This window comes from Chelonoidis abingdonii, chromosome 22 (genome assembly GCF_003597395.2).
Source record: "Chelonoidis abingdonii isolate Lonesome George chromosome 22, CheloAbing_2.0, whole genome shotgun sequence".
NCBI classification, from domain to species: Eukaryota; Metazoa; Chordata; order Testudines; family Testudinidae; genus Chelonoidis; species Chelonoidis abingdonii.
In genome coordinates this window covers 13,719,392-13,739,263 of record NC_133790.1, presented here as the reverse complement: position 1 = coordinate 13,739,263, position 19,872 = coordinate 13,719,392, and the positions used below count along the sequence as shown (strand labels likewise).

General features: G+C 46.4%; 1 protein-coding gene across 1 annotated transcript in view; it reads right to left on the bottom strand.

Annotated features, from left to right (window-relative positions):
- MMP17 (matrix metallopeptidase 17) overlaps positions 1-19,872 on the bottom strand; it is a 109,906-nt gene that overhangs the window by 16,645 nt on the left and 73,389 nt on the right. The window contains exons 2-5 of the mRNA XM_032805989.2: positions 19,599-19,731; positions 15,421-15,547; positions 2,950-3,233; positions 23-199 (exon numbers count right to left, since the gene is read on the bottom strand). Coding sequence (XP_032661880.1) covers positions 23-199; positions 2,950-3,233; positions 15,421-15,547; positions 19,599-19,731 — 721 coding nt within the window. The remainder of the gene's footprint in view (positions 1-22; positions 200-2,949; positions 3,234-15,420; positions 15,548-19,598; positions 19,732-19,872) is intronic.

Below are 19,872 nucleotides of genomic sequence, written 5' to 3'. Positions count from 1 at the left end.
ACTCATGGGGGCACGAACTAACCATACAGTTGCCAGATTCTGACTTTGTCTTCGTAAGGCAGGTCATACTTCAGGGGATCCCCCACTGGTCCCTGGTAATAGGGTCTCATGATAGACTCTAAGGCAGAGATGTGAGTCAAGCCGATAGCGTGGCCAAACTCATGGACTGCCACAGCAAACAGGTCCATCCCATGGGCATCTGAAAATAAAGTCATCATCAGCATCAAAATAACACTGCGTGCTCATCACACTTTGGGCAGTGGTGGGCATTCAGGTGTCTACTTCAACATGCACATGTGTGTCAGTGTGAGGGACTGAGGTCGAATGGTTGGAGCCGGAGACTAAGAGTCTATGGGAGATCAGTGGGCAGCTCCCTGGGAGAGGCAGTCTCTGATCAGACAGCCCTCAGTGATCTACACATTTACAGACAGGAAGTGCTTTCGCTATGGCATTGGGCCAAAGTACCTGCGTTTAATTCCAACAGTGAGCGGATGGGGATATCCACCAGCTAACTGATACCACACTGCCAGCACTGCCCTATCTGCCAGAGCCGGCGTCGCTGCCAGCTGGATATCCCCTCCTGCCTTACTGTTGGCCTCGGCATTGCACCTAGCTTAGCACGGCCCTAAAGCTCTGGGGCCTCTGCATAGATAAGGCCAATGGAAGGATTTTGTTCAGTACTTGGACAGGGACACTGGAGGGCCCCAGGTTCATTGTCACGAGATACAGAGTCACAGGCTCCACACAGGTTGCCTTTATTACCAGCTGTATAGCAGTGGAGTCAGACATGACATGGCTGTTCTGGATCAGGTTCTGCACCCTGTGGCTAATGCAGGCAGCACATGGTCCTGCCTGACTAGCTGTCTTGAAATCTCAGCTGTTTGCCCAGTTCCCCTTACAAAAAAGCACTAGAAGGTTCCGCAGTAACTGCCCACACCACCGCAGCTTGCAGCACAGTTTATCTGGGGTCTCAAGTGGATTGGGAGGATGTCAGTGTATGTGTCCCCACGGCTGCCTTTATGACCCAGTCTGAGCATGGGCAGGGCAAGAGGAAGAGACCAGTGAACAAACTGTTTGGAGTAAAGGGCTTGGTGCAAAAAAGTGTGCAAGAGGAAGAGGAGGGGGCAGGTTGTGGCAAGGCAGCTTTGTGAGGCGGTTTGAAAATCAGGTTGTCCATAGAAACATCAGCCCCAGGAGATGTGGCATTGAAAGGGGAATATGGTCAGCTGTAACACTCTTTGTAGCCAGGTCTCCTGGGAGTTCTGGTTTTTGAACGTGGGGACAGAGAGGAGCAAGGTGGGAGAGAGAAATCAGAGTAACCAACCCCCACCCTCAAAAAAAAAAAAAGAGAGAGAGAGAGAGAGAAAAAATATTAGTCATTTTCAAGGAGGAAGATTTGGTCTAAATGAAATTATTAAGCCCAGGCAGCCGAAACCACTGGGACATCAGCAGGAGAGGTGGCATGACGAGAAAATTAGCATCTGGTGACTGGAGCAGTCACATTCTGTCAAAATCCAACCAAGATGGAGCTTGTGGGATCCCTGGTGTGCAGTCCTGGCCTGCACAGCTTTGCTTTTCAAAGTCTCTCCACTTACTGAAACCGGGCTGCTGGCTTGAAAGGCTGAAACTGCATTTTAAGTGGAACTTCTTAATGCCTTAAGGGAAATGCCTTAATTTGGTGGAGCTGGCAGTCCTTTGCCCTGACTTCCTAAGGGCAGAGAGTATCATTTGTTTCTAAGCCATGGCTGGCTTTCACATTTTCTCTTACTGGGAGAAGGGGAGCTGGTTATTGGCCATTAAGAACAGCAGCCTTTGGCCTAACCTGGCTCTGCACCACCAGCTCTATCCCCCAACTCGTGGGTGCTGTAGGGAGCTGACTACCCTATAGTTGGGGGGATTGGGGCAGAATCCTTGGGACCTGAACTCTTCTATCGGGGGTGCGGCAAAGCAGCAGAGTCTGTGAGAGATCAAGGGTCTCACTCCCCACTGACATGCATTTCACGCCTTCATTGAGACCTGTGCACAGTAGGCAGAAAAGCAACATTCTGACCAGGTGGCATTTTATGCCCACTTTGCACAAATGCACATTGACAACGGTAAGTAGAGGAGATCTAAGTCCCTGGTCATTTAGTGGGGCCAGGAATGAAAGAGCAGGCGTGAACCTGAAGGCAAAGTCTGTCTGGGAGAGCAGGACTGGAAGGCAGAGGGGGGAAATGAGTGGGCAAGGGCTATTTTTCAGTGGACTCCTATTTACTCCTCACTCTTCCACAGTGTAGGAGTGTTTCTGATGGGCTTTGCAAGCAGATCCCTGCAGATCTTACTGGGTGGAAGCTAGGGTGACCAGACAGCAAGTGTGAAAAAATCGGGACAAGGGGTGAGGGGTGGTGGTAATAAGCACCTCTATGAGACAAAGCCCCAAATAGCGGGACTGTCCTTATAAAATTGGGACATCTGGTCACCCTAGTGGAAGCAGGGCTTGAATTGCAGCTGTGGTCTCTGTATGCCAGCACTGGTGCCACAGAACTCACAGCTTTGCCACTAAAGCCTCCACAGAGCAGGGTTGAGGAGTCCTGTGAACTCAAAGGCAGCCCAACCAACCTCATCACCTACTAGTTCAGAGACCCCATGGCAGAAAGCAGCAGGGTGGGGCGAAAGAGGGATTATGGGAGTAGCAGATGGGAACTCTGGGTTACGTAGGTGTGGCAAGTCGGGAATTATGAGGAGAAATGGGAATACTACCACAGTTTCCTCCCTGATTTGGAACCCGGATGGACAAACAAGTTACTGGCCTTTGGGGACATAAGGGAGCGAACAGAGGTCTTTGGGGCCCTGAGGGATATGCAGGGGACCCCCAACCTCAAAAGGTGCCCATAACAGAGACATAAATACTTACAAAGGGAGGGTCTGGGAGTTTATGAGTTCTGCTCCCACTTTCTTCCTCTGACGTACCTGATGATCGGAAGGTCCAATATTCGTCATCATCGAAATGAGTATCTCCTGCGGTATGATGGTCTCCGGGGAAGAAAGCGTGTGCTACCGTTCCGCCAGGCCCGTCAAAGGGATACCCATCATTGTGGTCCGCTTTGGAGAAGTCTATCTGTATGTCAGCGTTGTTACCCGCCACCTCGTGGAAATTCAACGGGGTAATGTCACTCCAGATCTTCAGGGCATAGTACATGAGGGCGCGGACCGTGTCATGGCCCAGGTGGGATTCTTTGGGGAAGGTGCGGACTCTGGGATAGAAAAGAGAAACCAAGGATATGAAAATAACAATCAATATCAGTGGCCTTTCATTCTGCCGATTGTTTCATGATCCTCTCCAGGACTCATCCTCCTCTTAGTTCCCAAATCCTCAGTCTATTCTGCAAACCACCAGAAAGGGCTCTGTAGATGACTGGTGGTCCATGGACCATAGCTTGGCAATCACTGACATACACAATACTCTATTGTTGGTTCTCCCACCTGTAGGTGGAATGTCAGACCTGGGAAACTTTGTGTGAATTTGTGTCATCCTCCCCTCCCCCTCTCCAGTAGATACATCCTATGGAAAATACAAGAATGTACACTACTCCGCAAGGGGCCATGATTCAGATATAGCCCTCGGTAGAGCTGGTCAAACTCAACATTTCAGTTCTGCCGAACATTTCAAAATTTCCTTTCATCCCAAACCAGAACAAAAGTGGAAATTCTGAAATTTCCTGCAAAACCAAAAAATAAAATAAAATTTAGAATACAATCAATTTAACAAAATATAAAATCTGAAATGATGATGTTGAAATGAAATGCTTTGCTCTTAATGAAACAAGATGTCTTGATTTTTTGGGGTCAAATTTAATCTATATTGATATTTTGTGCAAAAGTTTCATCGAACCAGTACTGTCCAAGGGAAAAATCATTCTGCTGTAAATGTTTTGACACGTTCTGCCCTCCAATAATAATGGCGATTTTATCTCTAGGGTACCAGCACACCGACCAAGGCACCCAGGGAGCTGCACAAACAATTAAAGCAGTCAGGGCAAGAAAGAAAAACAAACATTTAATATTCATAGACTCATAGATTTTTCAATTCAGAAGGGATCATCACGATCCTCTAGCCTGAGCTCTTGTATAAACACAGGCCAAAGAACTGCGTCCACTATAAAACCATTGCACAGTATAAACACAGTGGTAAGATTAAAATTCACCTCTAACAGAGATCCTGCCATGATGGGTATGCTATAAACTCATGAATAGAAGAGCTGATGTGTTTTCAGCTTGTTGCTAATAGTGGGAAGAGGCTGCCAGGGACAGCTACCTAGGGAGAGCAGGTTCCAAACCCTAGGGGCTGGGACAGTGAATAATTGATCAGTCACCAATTTACAGTACGTTGGTGGAACCATGTAAAACTGGCGAGATTGTGTCAATTCCAACTATTCCTTCGTCCAGTTAGGAAGGGACATGGGGTTTTTCTTTTCTGCAGCAGGCCACTGGCCTAGTCAGTCAGTTCTCACTTCCAATGGGAGTTGAATAAATAGCTATGCGCAGGCACACACGTTATTAGAAATTAAAATGCCACATCTGGTTGCTCTAGCCCCAAGAACCTTACACATACCCCAATCCTGCAGGCTGCTCCATGTAAATCAATGGGGAAGTTAACAACAGTCACTGCCCTAAAGAACTTAAAGTCTAAAAGATAAGATGGGTAACATTTTCATAAATGCCTATATGCCTCAGGAGCCTAAGTATCATTTTCAAAAGCACCTAAGTCACTTAGGCCCTTTTGAAAAATTTACCTGACAAATAGTGGGAGCAGAAACTGAGGCAGAGCTCAGTGAAGTGACTTGCTCATGGTCACACAGCAGCTTAGTGGCAGAACTTGAACCCAGGTCTCCTGACTCCCAGTCCAGTGCCCCTCTTCACTAATCCACACGGCCTTAATTATTAGGGTTAGTGATTCATTAACAATATGATTTTCTTCATGAACTGGTGGGGATTCCTTGCTGAATGAGTTTTATTATCCACTGCTACTTTTACAGCTGGGCAAACTTAGGGTTTCCTTGGCTACTGCTGTCCTACAGAAAAAATATTGTGTATTCTCATGGGGATGGGGGGAATGAAAAGGGACCTTACAGACATGTGCCATTACATCCCAATTTAAAACAAACAAGTCAGGGAATAGGTTTGCCTGCCCTACATGCTGTATTTTATTAGGATTCTTGCCGGTAACAGCCTCTTGACAGTCCTTCAAGCTGAAAGCTACCACACAGAAATGCCTTGTGATGTGTGACAGTAATGTAAGCGTACAGGGCAGGAGAGAAGTGATGCTAAATACAAATGGGATACTATACCTGGGGACATGAGAGGTAAACTAAAATTTTAACCGAATGGAATAACAGCTGGGACAAATATCATTCCAACACTGTGAGCCTAGTGCTCATACCAGGGGTCGGCAACCTTTCAGAAGTGCTGTGCCGAATCTTCATTTATTCACTCTAATTTTAGGTTTCACATGTCAGTAATACATTTTAACGTTTTTAGAAGGTCTCCCTCTATAAGTCTATAATATATAACTAAACTATTGTTGTATGTAAAGTAAATAAGGCTTTTAAAATGTTTGAGAAGCTTTATTTAAAATTAAATTAAAATGCAGAGACCCAGGACCCGGCAGTACCAGGACCCGGGCAGTGTGAGTGCCACTGAAAGTCAGCTTGTGTGCCGCCATCAGCATGCGTGCCATAGGTTGCCTACCCCTGGTTCATACAGTATAGCCAGGGACAGGTCATTGCAAACTCTTACACTATTTCGCTTTGGGCAATGCAGGTAAATCCCTTATCTTCTGAACGCACAGGCTCCCTAACTAGGAGATATCCATTTGCACTCAACTCTAAGGATCCAATTAAAAAATTAATTTGCAGTCACTTAATTAATTCCAAATGGGCTCTGTGTTGTAAATATTCACCCCTTCATTCAGCTGACGGTTTGCTTTCCCACTCATCATCCATTTGCAAGGCTTTCTTCTATTGTCACAATCACCATGAGATCTCAGTTCTCCTCCTGTCTTGCAACTATTTAGCATCCTAATGCGCATGTCAGGCAACTCCCATCATACCTATTCACCTGGGGGCTACCTTAGGGAAACTGCCAGGACCTCCACTGAAGAATTACAACCTTTACCTGACATATCTGTACCTGCAAAATAACCCTAAACCATACAACTATGCAAACAGAAGAGTGCTTCCGCTGGCATAGCTAAAGTCGTTTGGGGAGACGGTATAGCCATGCTGACAGAAGAGCTCTCTCTGCCAGCTTATGCAGGATCTCCACTAGGGGGCTCTGCTGGCACAGCTCCACCAGGCAAGGCTAGGCAGTGTAGACAAGCTCTTACCGTCATGGTCACCTGCATTTATTCACTAGTACGTTGTTGATTCAACTGAATGACTATGAACAGGCTCTGGCCTACCTCCAACCCTTCTTAGAAATGGGTAATGGGGTGGGGGAGAGATTAGAGACAATGATCCAAGGACAATATAAGAGGAGGAGGCTAGACTGGTGAAGTCATTGCAGAGGGGCTGTAGCTGCTTCCATCTGCAGCCCACATGCCTCCAGGATGACAAGATATGTCCACCGATGGGGACAGGAGAGTTGTTCAACTCCCACTGACCAAGAGTTTCGGAACTAGGGATTTGGGGATGCCTCACTTGAGATACAGGAAAGGGCCTGATTTTCAGAAGTTGGGTACTCAGCACTCTGGCACAATCAGGCTTCTTTAGGGTGTTTCAAGTTGGGTACCCCACATCACTAGTCACTTTTAAAGGTGTTGGCTATGCTGTGTTTCTCGCCTCTCTGACGATACTGCCAGCTCACACTAATTTACTATGGTGGCAGCCAGTGCGCTGCAGACACGTCCACTCAGAGCCAGCCTGACACAACTAACTTATTTCACAAGGGCCACCAGACAGTCCTCTCAGTCTAAAGACTGCCAAAGGCTAGTAGCATGGGCCAGAATTGAACCAGCGATCTACAGCTGAAGAGTGCCACAGCCTGTCCATCCCTTAGTCAGTCTGTCTCTGAGTCAGTTAATAAACAGATCCCATTGTGACTGACACATTTCTGCCTGAGCTCAGGAGGTGTCCATTCTAATCATCATTTTGGTGCCTGGGTTCTTTTATTCATGTGAAGGCAAAAGGGAAACAATATTAGTGCAGTATGAAAAATCAATTCCTGTCTAATGAAACACTCCTTCACGCTGGGCAACTCTGAAGCTAGAGAGAAATAACACCAAATGACATCAAACATAACAGATTATGGATTGCCTGATAAACAAGCATTGATTCTGGGTGGGTTGGTTTGTTTTTTGTAAATTGAGACTGTATATGCTCATAGTCTAAAACTAGAAAATGACACTTTCCCAGCTGCCCAGAGGTCATGCTCGGTAGCGTGTACAATGCCCCAGTAGTTCTGCATCTTAGCAACAGCAGCACAACAAGCCACATTCATTCCACTGTGTTCTACCTGGTCATTGGCTGGGCGATGTGCGTACAGAGAGGTAAACACAATATATTTCACAACAGTGCTGCAAACTACCGCTATCAATATTCTGAGTTTCCATTGACTTTTCAACCAAGGATCTCATAGCCCTTCACAAAGGTTAGTGATTTCAGCTTCACTCCATCCCTGTGTCACTTTTGTTATTTTTCTTTAATACAAATAGATGACCAGAAGGCATCCTCCGGCTCCAGAATGAGAAGCAGCATGGGAGATAACTGATTCTAGGGAAAAGATACTGGTAAAATAAAACGTTACTGCCTGTTTCCCAGGCAAGCCATCCTGGATTCATTCTGAGAAAGGAGGAACTGTGCTGGATGAAACCAAGAGAGATTTGGGTTTGTACTTGAACTACAGTTCTTTGCAAACCTTGTCCCAGCATTCACTCACTGCTATCTCACAGAGCAGACAAGCATGCCACAGAAGCTGATCTTTCTCCTTGTAAGTTATAGCACCTGCAGGAGTCCCATCCATGTGAGGCACGTACTCTTTGCTCCCCGGGGTTCATACAGTGCAGCGACAGGCTGTGCAGATGCTGCCTGTGGAGTGTGATGTCTATAAAGCACTGCAGCCTCTGAGAACTCACTCCAGCTTGCTGGCATCTGCCTCACCTTTCTATTTGGTATTTCAGAGCAGCTGGCTTATGCATTTGCACGTCCCTTGGAGAGTGCCCCACTGCTGCTGCAGCGAAATCAGCAGCTGTTCAGCGTTTGTTCAAAACTCGGCCAACAAAGTCAGGATAAGAAAACAAGGAAGACTCAGGAGAACAAGTAGCACATTAATGGACTGTGCTGTTGGGCTTGTAGAGGCTTCCTTCCATTGTGCCTCTGGCCCTGCTGCCTCGAACACCATGGTCCAGCCAAGAGGAGATTTTGAATGAAGTGCATTAAAGGAGACCAGCAAGTTTAGAGAGAAAAGAAGAGAGGCAACAATTGCTATTGATGGAGACATGAGCTGGTGGGCAGGTGTGTGAGAGAGAGAGTGGAGGTGGGGCTTATTCCTGGCAGACTCCGCCTTGTTTACGTCCAGTGTCTGCTTCTCTTTCTTTTACGACTGCACCAAACTGCTAAAGGACCCGCCGGGCCAGCCCTGCTCTAGGTCCCAGTCTCTCTCACACTTGTTCTATTTCTCATTGGACGGCGTTGCTTCCCTCCTCCCCATCTCCTGCTCCATTCTCTCCCTTCCCCTTTATGTCCTGCTCCCTGGGCAATTCTGTGACCTTTTAGGTTGCTCCCTGCCCCTGGAATAGCCTCTTCATGTAATGAGCTGCCTCCCTCTTCTCCTTTCACACCTCTCAGCTGGCTTTCCACCCCTCTCTGTTCGGTGCGTGCAAGTCACCAGTTATATGCCTAAATGACCATCTGCATATGCAACTGGGTGAGGCCTGTGCAGACTATGCACCCTGCTGTGTGCATTCAACTGCATGCAAACAATACTGAACTATGGGTCTCCACAAGTCCCAGACTTAACTATCATTGGCTAGCAGCAACTGTGGCAGACACCATTAGAGGTGAAAGGTTATAGCGATATCTTGAAGATGAGAATCCTATTTCATTTTGAATTTTAAGAGTGAACACTCCATTCCCCCAGCCCTCTCCCCTGAATAACATGCTGCAGACTATTCCCAAATCCTGGTAAAACTGTCTTTTCAAATAGCACGGATTAGACAGGCTGTTCACCACGGCCTAGCCCTTGCCCCTATGCAGAGCACCACGGAGCAGCTTAAAGGCTGGGGGCTTTGATCATTTCCACCAGTTCAATCATCTCTCAGAAAAAGAAGCCTGCAAGCGCCGCGTTTTTCAGCTCCTGTTTGAAAGTGATCAGAGCCTAACCTAGCCTTTCCAAAGATGTTTCATTAGGCTCAGACTCTGGGTACTCAGGGGGTCTCTTTGACTTTCCTCCGTGTGATGTGTCCCCTGCTTTCCTATAGATGTCATAGCTCTGGTCAGAGGCATCCTGATTGCAAGGCTTTGATGATGCAGCGCCTGGGACTTCTCCTTAAGTAAAGATCGGATGAGTTCAACGTAGGGGTGACATTTCGGCTACTGTAGGCTAAAGCCTAGTAAATGTATAGATCTGGGCTTTGGCAGCTTTTCTTTGCTGTCAGGTGCCCTGTATTTAAAGAGGAAGAAGCAACAAACAGTGTGTTTCTGCGTGATTACTGCTCTCCTTGGGTGTCCCTCTGAACAGTAAGCCAAAGCTGAGCAGAATCATAGAAATGCAGGGCTGGAAGGGACCTCAAGAGGCCATCAAGTCCATCCCCCTGCGCTGAGGCAGGACCAAGCAAAATTAGACCATCCCTGACTGGTGTTTGTCCAACCTGTTCTTAACAATTTCCAGTGATGTTGATTCTACAACCCTATTCCAGATCTTAACTACCCTTGTAGTTAGAAAGTTTTTCCTCATATCTAACCTGAATCTCCTTTGCTGCAGATGAAGCCCATTGCTTCTCGTCTTACCTTCAGTGGACATGGAGAACTATTTTAATATATTTAAAATTGAATTTAAAAAATAACTTTTAATTAGTCCAAAAGTGCAACATTCCCTCAGAATTGCACCACCTGCGATAGCTGTCTGCTAATAGGAGGTGGAGATCATGTATTTACAGGAGGATAAAAATCATGGTCACACATCATGTATTAAGTTTTAACACTATGGTTTTATCATCACTGACACCCAGAGAGAAGGAGGGTCAGAGTTGAGCAGGGAGATCAAGAGTCAGGACACCTGGATTCGATTCCCAGCCGTGCCACATTGTCAAGTCAATTCCATGTCTGTGACTCAGTCTCCCCATCTGTTTAATAGAGAAAATAATGCCTACCTCACAGGAGTGTTTGAGGATTAATTAATGGATACTTGTGAAGTATCACAAGATGCTGTCAAAGTACACAGCATTATAACCAGGGTGGAGGATTTCAGAGTCCTCTTGTAAGGAGTAGGTCTACAAATTTACCCTAATTGTGAGCTCAACTGTGGGAAAGTGAATAAAAGTTTACAAAATGTTCCAATAACACATCACAATACATGTTGAAGGAAGAAGGTGCAAAAGGGAGACAGAAAAACAGAATTAGTCCAGACAAAAGGGCCTACTGATATAACTGATGGACTGTGTGACAATCATGCCCAGGAAACAAAAGGAAGAACATTCTACTCAGAGCAGATGATCACAATGATCTCCTCTGGCCTTGGAATCTATGAAGAGAAGCATGGGGTTGAAAATCAATGAACTGGCCCTCCTAGGTGGGCTAAATAATGAGAGGCTGCACTATTCCGCTCATCACCTCTCTTTCAGTAGGAGCCAAGGACTGACTGGGATTTCTGGAGGAGGAGGAAGGCTGTCAGGCCACCACACCACTTCAGGGACTTTGCCCTTGGACCCCGGAAATCACTGTATTACCATGAAGTCCAGACCTCAGCACCACACCAGCAAAGACTCCAGCCAGAGACACACAAGATCCTGCTCTGTCTCCCCTTCCCTTGCATGTTCCTTACTGCCACACTATTTTTCCTCCTATGCTGTGTCTCGCCATCTCTCTTTTGTTACGGCTTACCACATGGCACCAGCACAATGAGACAAGACAGCCCATGCAGCTCTGCTCAGCCTGAGAGAGACCAGACCAGCCAGATAATGTCCCAGACCCCAGACTGGGAGATGAGCCAGAACCCAGAGCAACTGCTGTTGCAGCTGACCTGTCAACCCAGAACCTCAAGAATATCAACAAAAACCATATTTCCCCGTCTTTACTATCTCCCCTCACACTTTTCTGTTTGTCAAAAGCAGAGAAAGTGACCATCTGTCATGGATGGTGGTGGGTAGCCAGATCTAGCAGTCAGAACCAGAGGCTGCAAGACAGGAGTCAAGAGTTGGTTCGGTCAGGATACCAGGTCAGAAGCAGCAGACAAACACGAGATCAGAACCACCAGGGGGGAACCAGAGTCAGGTGACAAACTGGAGGTTGGGAACCACAGGTCAGAGGCCAGGACATCAAGCCAAGGACACACACAGTCCACAGCATGGTGCAACCCAGTTCGGTTTCCTGTGCTCGCTGTTGGATTAAGTAGGGCCAGTGGGCCAATCAGCCATTCTGGGACTCTGCCAACCAAACCTCGAGGCAGAGCCTTCCACTGGGGTTGGGTTTCATGCATCTGAGGTATGCTAGTCTCAGCAGCCTGCTTGATGGAGTGTTGGAGTGGGGCTGCTCTCAGCAGCCTTATGAGCCTGGGTTTGAGACCCATGAGCCATGACACCATCCTTCACATCTCAGAATTAAGCAACAAAACTAGCTCCTTTCTCCCCGCCCCAGGAAAGGTTGTGCAGTAAAAGGTTAGCTTTTTTAAAAAGAACATTGATAGGTTTTGGTTAAGTTTGTTTTATATACTCATTCCATCTCAGTTTTAAAGGGCTTTAAAACTTGCTTTAGCTCCTTTTCTTTCACATAACCCAACCCATAAATCTCCAAACTTTAGCAGTGTGCTTGCCATGGTACTAAGCAAGCTAAGGTCTGCGTATACCAGCCCTCAAACCTTGTTTCACCCTGCTCAGTGCTAGACAGTAACAGAGTTGTGTTAACACCTTTAACTCTTTGGGCCCTCGTAGGCCCTTTAAGTTAGTACAAGTCCTTTCATCACTGATCACTAACTCACCATGCAGTGTTGGTGCAAAGTGCAATAAAAATGTAACGCATTATGGGAAGAGTGCAACAATCGCAGTTCCTTATGGAAATTCCCTATATGAGTTGTCCTTCAATAAGGTATAACTGGAAGTAACAAAAAGATATTAAACAAAGGGACATTTAGGCTGAAAATCAGGGGAGAATATCCTTCAGGAAACTGGCAGCAGATGATAACACACGCTGTTCCTTTCTCTAATTACTATCAGTTATGATGAACCCTTATTATCCTCTCTTGTGTCATACTGACATTTGAATTAACTTTGGCTAGCACCAGCAGAGTGCGCTGTTACCCCACAGACCAACGCCCAGTTCCCCTGCTCGATTCACACAAGCCATCCCGTGGGAAACAGGGCTCCAGTTAATATTGTTTTTAAAGTCATTTCAACAGAAAAAATCAGAAATAAATCCCAAACTTATTTCATTCCAAGCTTGATTGCATTACACTTTTTGAGTGTCTTGGAAACTATGTAAGGTTACATTTTCCAGCCAAAATCTTGTTGAAAATAGGGTGAGTTGAGTGTCTTATTCTCCTGGAAATTTACCATGTGGGCTATATCTTGGAAGGACGCACGTGTATGGACCTACAGTTGTATGCAGCACCTATCCCATTATTCTGAGACCTCTAACTGCTTGGGTTTGGTTGCACAGAGGCACCTGGGGAGGGACCAGAGACTAAATCACATAGAGACATGATTTACCGGCATCACCTTCAGATCTTGTTTCCACAGTTTAAACTTGATGTCTTTGCTCTTCCATCATCACAAAATATATCAGATGCCCCTTTCTGGGGAGTCCAAAGCAACTCCCATGGGCCTGTTTATCCCGCCTCACCATTTCTTTGGATGCATGAGCATATTTTCATTATCCTCAGTCACCATGGTAAAGGCAAGTGCATTTTGTGCCAGGGTTGGTACATTTTAATGCCAGTCTTGAGTGTTGGGCATAAATACCATATAATCATTTCTGTGTGCCATAGCTTCTCCCATGATCAGGTAACCTCCAAATCTAAAACACAACCCCTTTGAACATAAGCCACTGGAAAGGAGCAGAAGAAGGAGAAAAAGTCTAACCCAGTTGCCAGGAGATGGAAGTTTTATATCACCAACATTAAACCATTTCAAGACACAAACCCAGTGACACCTTTTTATAGACTCCTTTGCGCATGCATCACAAAACCTCATAATGAATCTGAAATGGACACGTGCCAGACAGGTCAAGTCAACTGAATGGTTGACTTGAGCCCACTGCCTCTCTAGATTCCCCACTCTAACCGGGTGCTAGTGACTCATGGTACCAGGATGCTTTGGTACATGCCATGAAGGTCACCAAACAGAGTCAGAACCTCTGGTGTAGCTCCATAATTTACACTAGCTGAGGGTCTGGCCCTGAGCCTCTGGCAGAATGTCTGAGGCAGAAAGCTCCATTGATTCATCCCAAAGAGAATTTCTTTCTCTGGAACAGACATCAAGAGAATCCCAGGCACTCATCTTAACTGCTAAGGGGCAAGGTAGTCTCTTAAGCAGATAGCTCTCAAATGATTCTGGGCTCTTATACTGGGTAACCAGAAGAGGTCACTCTTCCACCTGCTGGTCTTCACTTGATCATTAAGAACTAATTAATAGCAGCACCTTAGGGTCTCATTCTTAGAATCTCTCCATGAGCTTTGCATGCTGAAATTAACAGCTAAATGCTAGTTATTTAGATCACCCCTCAAAATAAGATCCTCATTGGATAATGCTGAAAAATAAAGCAATTTTCCACCTAAGGTCACCGTTTCAACACCTGTCAACTGCAGTAGCTGGGTCAAGGTACATTATTACTGAAAGGGCTGCCTCTAGAAAGCTAATGATTACACTAATACGTTTGGACTCAAAGTTTACATCTGGCTTGGTGCCTTTCAGCTTGGACCTTATTAACAGGGAGTTCTCTACAAGCTGTGAGCTCGAGTTTCTGGGATAGCAGGATCAGCTAGTTTGACTCTGCAGCAACCCTTTACAGGCAAGTCAATGACCAGGGAAAGCAGCATCCAGCTTTCTTTGGTCATGGTTTGAAGAACAGTCAGCACGATCCATAGTCTTTGAGGGGGAGAGAGAGTGGGTGGGGGAGGAAAGAGAAAGAAATCATCACAGAATCACAGAATATCAGGGTTGGAAGGGACCTCAAGAGATCATCTAGTCCAACCCCCTGCATGAAGCAGGACCAATCACCAAATCCCTAAATGGCCCCCTCAAGGATTGAACTCACAACCCTGGGTTTAGCAGGCCAACGCTCAAACCATGGGTCCCAAAAGGCTCACAAGGCTTCCAATCTCCACCGGGGGAGACAGGTAAAGAGCATCCCATATGTGTAATATCATGCGCCCAGGGTGGGTTATCAACAGCAAAGCTCGAACCTGAGACTTGTGGATCTAAACGGTGCCTTGGCTAAAAGACTCCATTAACAGAGGCCATAGCAGGCTCCTCAACCTCTCAAGGGAAACACAATGCCACACTGAATGGGTGTGGCTTACACATGGTTTTTAAAAAAGGGAGAGAAAGGGGTGGGGAAAAGATCATCTGTGGGTCCAAAAACGGCTCATACATCCTCTTCTCTCCACCAGGAGGAGAATCCGCGGAGGTCCAAACCCGCTGGAGTCTGACAAAGAGAAGCCGCGAACCCAAAGCATTCAAGACAAATAAACTCCAACCGCTGCAACCTGGCTAAAGAACAGCGGCGGCTACAGGCACCAGCACTCCAAGTGCACGCCTGGGGCGGCAAGCCACGGGGGGCGCCCTGCCGGTCGCTGTAAGGATGGGAGTCAGGCAGCCTTCGGTGGCTTGCCTATGGGAGGTCCGCTGGTCCCAAGGATTCGGCGGCAGGTACGCTGAATCCACGGGACTGGTGGACCTCCCACTGGTGTGCCGCCGAAGGCAGCTTGCCTACCGTGCTTGGGGTGGCAAAAAAGCTAGAGCCGCCACTGCTAAAGAAACCTAGCTACTTCAGTGGGTCAGATCTATCAGATATGGGTTTGCGATTGCAGTTTGCTGTAGGACTGGGAATCGAGACTGTAGTTAGGGCAGGTGCGAAAAATAGTTTAAAAACCTGGCTTGATGGGGTCTGGGAGCATGAAAGAACACATTTTAACACAGCCATGTTCCACCTCATTGCAAGTCTTATTTAACTCAGCTCTATCTATGATCAATTCCTCATTGTGACACTGAAATAGTGAAAGATGAATGCCTACCTCCAAGATAAGTTCCTTTTATTCCACTTTGTCACGGCCTGAGTGTGCCGCTTCTTCCTGGTCTCTGACTCAGCAAGATCAGGTAGAGAGCAACGAGGTGTCTTCATTAATTCCAGTGTAGCTTCATCTAGATTTCAAAGAAGAACACACACACAAAAAAAAGCACCTTGAAATACTGTGAAGGAAATTGGTCTAATGTCTCTGCTTTCAGAGGGTGAAACCAGGTGTTAAAAATATTAATTTCACTTCCTTACGACACTGAGGGGAGCACAGGGGAGGGAGGGAATGAGCATTACAGATGCCTTGGTTTTGTGCAATGCGGTGGGCTTATCAGGCAAACGGTGGCAATGCAGCAGTGAAAACATACCTCTTAAAACACGCCTGCAGCCATTTCAATCTCTCCCTGACCTAGAAGGGAATGCTCCTCCATCTTCACTTTTTGCTCACCACAGGGCTGTCGACAGAGCTGTAGGCTTTTAAAACCGTATTGATCCAGACTGTAACTTTTAACATGGTTGGAAATGCCCAGCAACCAGGGCTGGGTTAGGGAGTGGGAAATCTCTCCCTTGCCTAAAGAAACTATATGGGGAAAATAGCACTGATGACTCTACTTCTAGAACTTCTACGGCGCACTGGGTGCCATTTTCTTCCCCACAATCGATCCAGTGCCATACGCGGCCTGGCAGTAGAGACGATGGAATGTGTCTCACAAGGGGGTTGCTGATATTAACAAGGTTCTTCATACACTTCTACCCTGACATAACGCTGTCCTCGGGACCCAAAAAATCTTACTGCGCTATAGGTGAAACCGCTTTATATCGAACTTGCTTTGATCCGCCAGAGTGTGCAACCTCCACCCCAGAGCACTGCTTTACTGCGTTATATCGGGGTAAAGGTGGAGTTGATTAGGAACAGCTGTGCAGCTGAGGCCATGTCCCACCTCCACACACACACACACACCCACACACACACACACACACACACACACACGCTGGAATAGTTGTGTGTGTTGACACTGAACATTCCTGGTCATGGAGCGGATTGCATTGCTATAATGCTTTGGATATTAAACCTCTGTCTCTCAAAACCCCACCTTAAACAGGATAGCAGTAATCATTAACAAGTCCCAAAATGAGGACAAAGTCTCATTTTCCAAAATGACACAACTGGAGCAAAAACACTGTTGCAGGACCGGTTTATCTTTCCCAAGAATCACCTTCGGGGGAGGCGGGAGGCGGGGAGCCAAGCTGTTAGCAAGGCAGTTAGCAAGCAAAGTACAAAAAAGTATTGTGAATAGGAGGCCTCTTTGAATGCATGGGTTAGGCCTGGCCTTAACACTGGCTATGTACTATTTTAAAAGCTGCGAAATAGGAAACCAAGAGCCGTGTCATCCCTGCTGCCCTGTTCATAATGCACGCCCTTTGGCAAACGGCACCAAGGCAGAATGATGACAGCACATTTCTTCCCAGTATTCTATGTTAAAGTGCACTAGGTTCACACCTGCACAACCAAAAGTGCACCACTACGTTAAAGTGCAACTTTTGGTTCACACCTGCATGGTCTACGTGGACCAGTTAGTGCGCAACACTTCAGAACATTTTAGAAATCACACCGCCGTAGAGCACATTGCTGCTCTGTGTAGACAGGCCCTGAGTCTCTTCTTTAATCTGGATTCCCACCATTCTCCTGGCAAAGCAGGATAGTATTTGCATACAAATAGACCATAGCTGTGTTAGACTGGAAATTGATTTGCAAGATACTAATGTTCTTTTCTTCATTAGTAAGTTTCTTTATTAGGAACAGAATAAAATTGTCAAGGGCTGGCTCCACAACCAGCAGGACTCTGTGGACGCACCAATTTACAGATCTGGCCTTAACTTTTTATTCTAAAAAAAGGGAAATTAAATATTTTTATTTAAACAAAAATCCCAAAACACAAACCCCCAATTTACAAGGAAAAGACTGTGAAGTCCATTTTAAACTATGTTCATAATTCCACACACAAAAAACCCCAAACCAAGAAACCCACCTTGCTCCCGGGCCTCTTGGTGTTTCTGATAAGATGTGAAAGAAAGATAATTACATGTATTTAATTAAAAATGGAAAGCAAGCATCTCAGTGATGAGCTGATAAGAAATGTGGACAGAGAGCTGTTTAAATGACATGGGAAGCAACTACTCAGAGAAGGACTTGCGGAGACCTGCCAAGACACAGCCTGGACTTGGCAAAGGAGGAGAGCCTGCTAATTAGCAGGTTCTCACTAATTGTCTCCTAAATAAAAGCAGTGAAAGCAAACTGACCTCACCACAGCAGGTTGCTTCTCTGCATAATATCTGTGGGCAGGCAGGGAGAGACAAAGAGACTTGAGGAGGGTTACAATGATACTTCCGCCCCTCTTTTTAGGGCCAAGCAAATGGATTCAGAGAAAAGCAGAACCGACTTTGAAAATCCCAGCCCCGGTCTTGTGTGTGCATATGTCGACCAAACTTCACCATGGAATTATTTGATGCTCACCTACTGCTAATTCCTCGTGGGGCTGATTGAACTGTCTGGACGGGAATGCACTTGACTCAGTCCCAACATTTAAAGAGTGGGGTTCAGCTAACCTGGACTTGCAAAGGGTTGTACCAGGGCTGGCTTTAGGAAGTGTGGGGCCCAATTCAAACAATTTTGATGGGGCCCGGCAGAGATGACTTAAAAAAAAACAAAAAACCACACATGTAAAAAAACACCTGGGGCTTGTACTCACCGGGCGGTGTTCTGAGTCTTTGGCGGCACTTTGGTGGCAGGTCCTTCACTCACTCCAGGTCTTTGGTGGCACTGAAGGACCCACCGCCGAAGTGTCGCCGAAGACCCAGCGCGAGCAAAGGACTCACCGCTGAAGTGACGCTGAAGACCCAAAGTGCCGCCAGGTGAGTAAAGATTAAAAAGGCACCTCTAGCCAGGGAAGGGATTCTCACTGGGTGCGGGGCCCTCTTAGGCACGGGGCCCGATTCGGGGGAATTGATGGAATAGGCCTAAAGCCGGCTCTGGGTTGGACAACTCCAACTTGCACTTCGGAGGTCTGATCCAACTCCCACAGAACTCCAAGGGAGTCGTTTTATTGACTTCAGCAGGAGCTGGATCAGTTTCCTAGCTCTCATCCCTGGAGCTCAGGGAGAAGTCTGTCAGAGGGCTCAGGTGTGGTGAACCTTATGGTAAGACTCTGAACTGCTTTGGGTGGGAATAAATAAGGCAAGAAAATAATTGACTTGTTATGTTTTTAACTAGAGCAACTACTTTTCTTGAAGAGGTGGAAGAACACTAGGATACACAGGAGTGCTCAGTGTCACAGTATCTAAACAACAACAACAGTACTAATCTTTCATAATTCTACAATTCCTTCCTTCTGAGGCTCTTGTTTCAAAAGCATTAATGAATCCAATGTCACAGAAAGGGAAACCGAGGCGCAAAGAGGTTAAGGACTTGCCTCCAGTCATGCAGAGAGCCGCCAGGAATAGAATCCCAAACCCCTAGACCCTGTGGTTTAGCCATGAGCCCATCCTTCTACAGCTGCAAATTGCTGAGGCTGAGAGCCTGACAATAGCTCTGGCTTTCTTAGCAAAGAGAAAAGCCAAAAAAACCTAGCTGTCTCCAAATTCAATGCAAACAAGATAATGAGCAGGAGAAAAAGACAAAAAGAACAGCCGTGAGTTGGTCTTTTAGAAACAATCTTTCCACCCCCACCCCTTTGTTAAAAAGAAGGATAACAATAGAATAGCTCAACATATGGAGCTGGGTGATTAATTAGCTATTTTTTCCTCAATTGGATGATGTGATCAATTATTCAAAAAGCCCAGCAGTTCTGATGGTTTCTCTCCTTTTTTTAAACACATCAAGAGATATTCTGAGCACAATACGAACCCCATGGGCATGTGGGCCTAATGAAATAATTGCCCGTCTCATGTTGTTGAAAACACAAGGCAACAAAGCACCTGAGCCATGTAATTACTCCCTATAACTGCAAACTGGGCTGTACATTGTTGCAGACACATTAGATCTTCCTGGGACCGGCACAGTCATTCTTCTGCAGGCTCAGTGGTATAGGAGAATGCACCCCCGGCCCCAATCTTATTAAGAGACATCGCTGCAGCAGATCATCAAAATGAAACACAAGAAAGTGCTTGTTTCCGACTGACCTAGTATCCCTGTTGCTTCTAGGCCTCCAAACTGCTGCATGGCTGTGATGGCTTTTGCAAGCTCTTCCTGGGTCTGCAGTTGTCCTGTGACAGGACCTGGAGGAGGCAGGTAGCCAAATTTAGTCAGCCAGTCCTGTAAAGCAAGGAGAAGGGGGAAATAAGAGACGATAGAACGACAGGGTCTGAAGGTCCCATCGGTTCCGCATGGAGACGTCTTTCTCATTTACATGTCTACACCTGAGTTCCTCACTGAACTTTGTGGTCCGTGTTAACA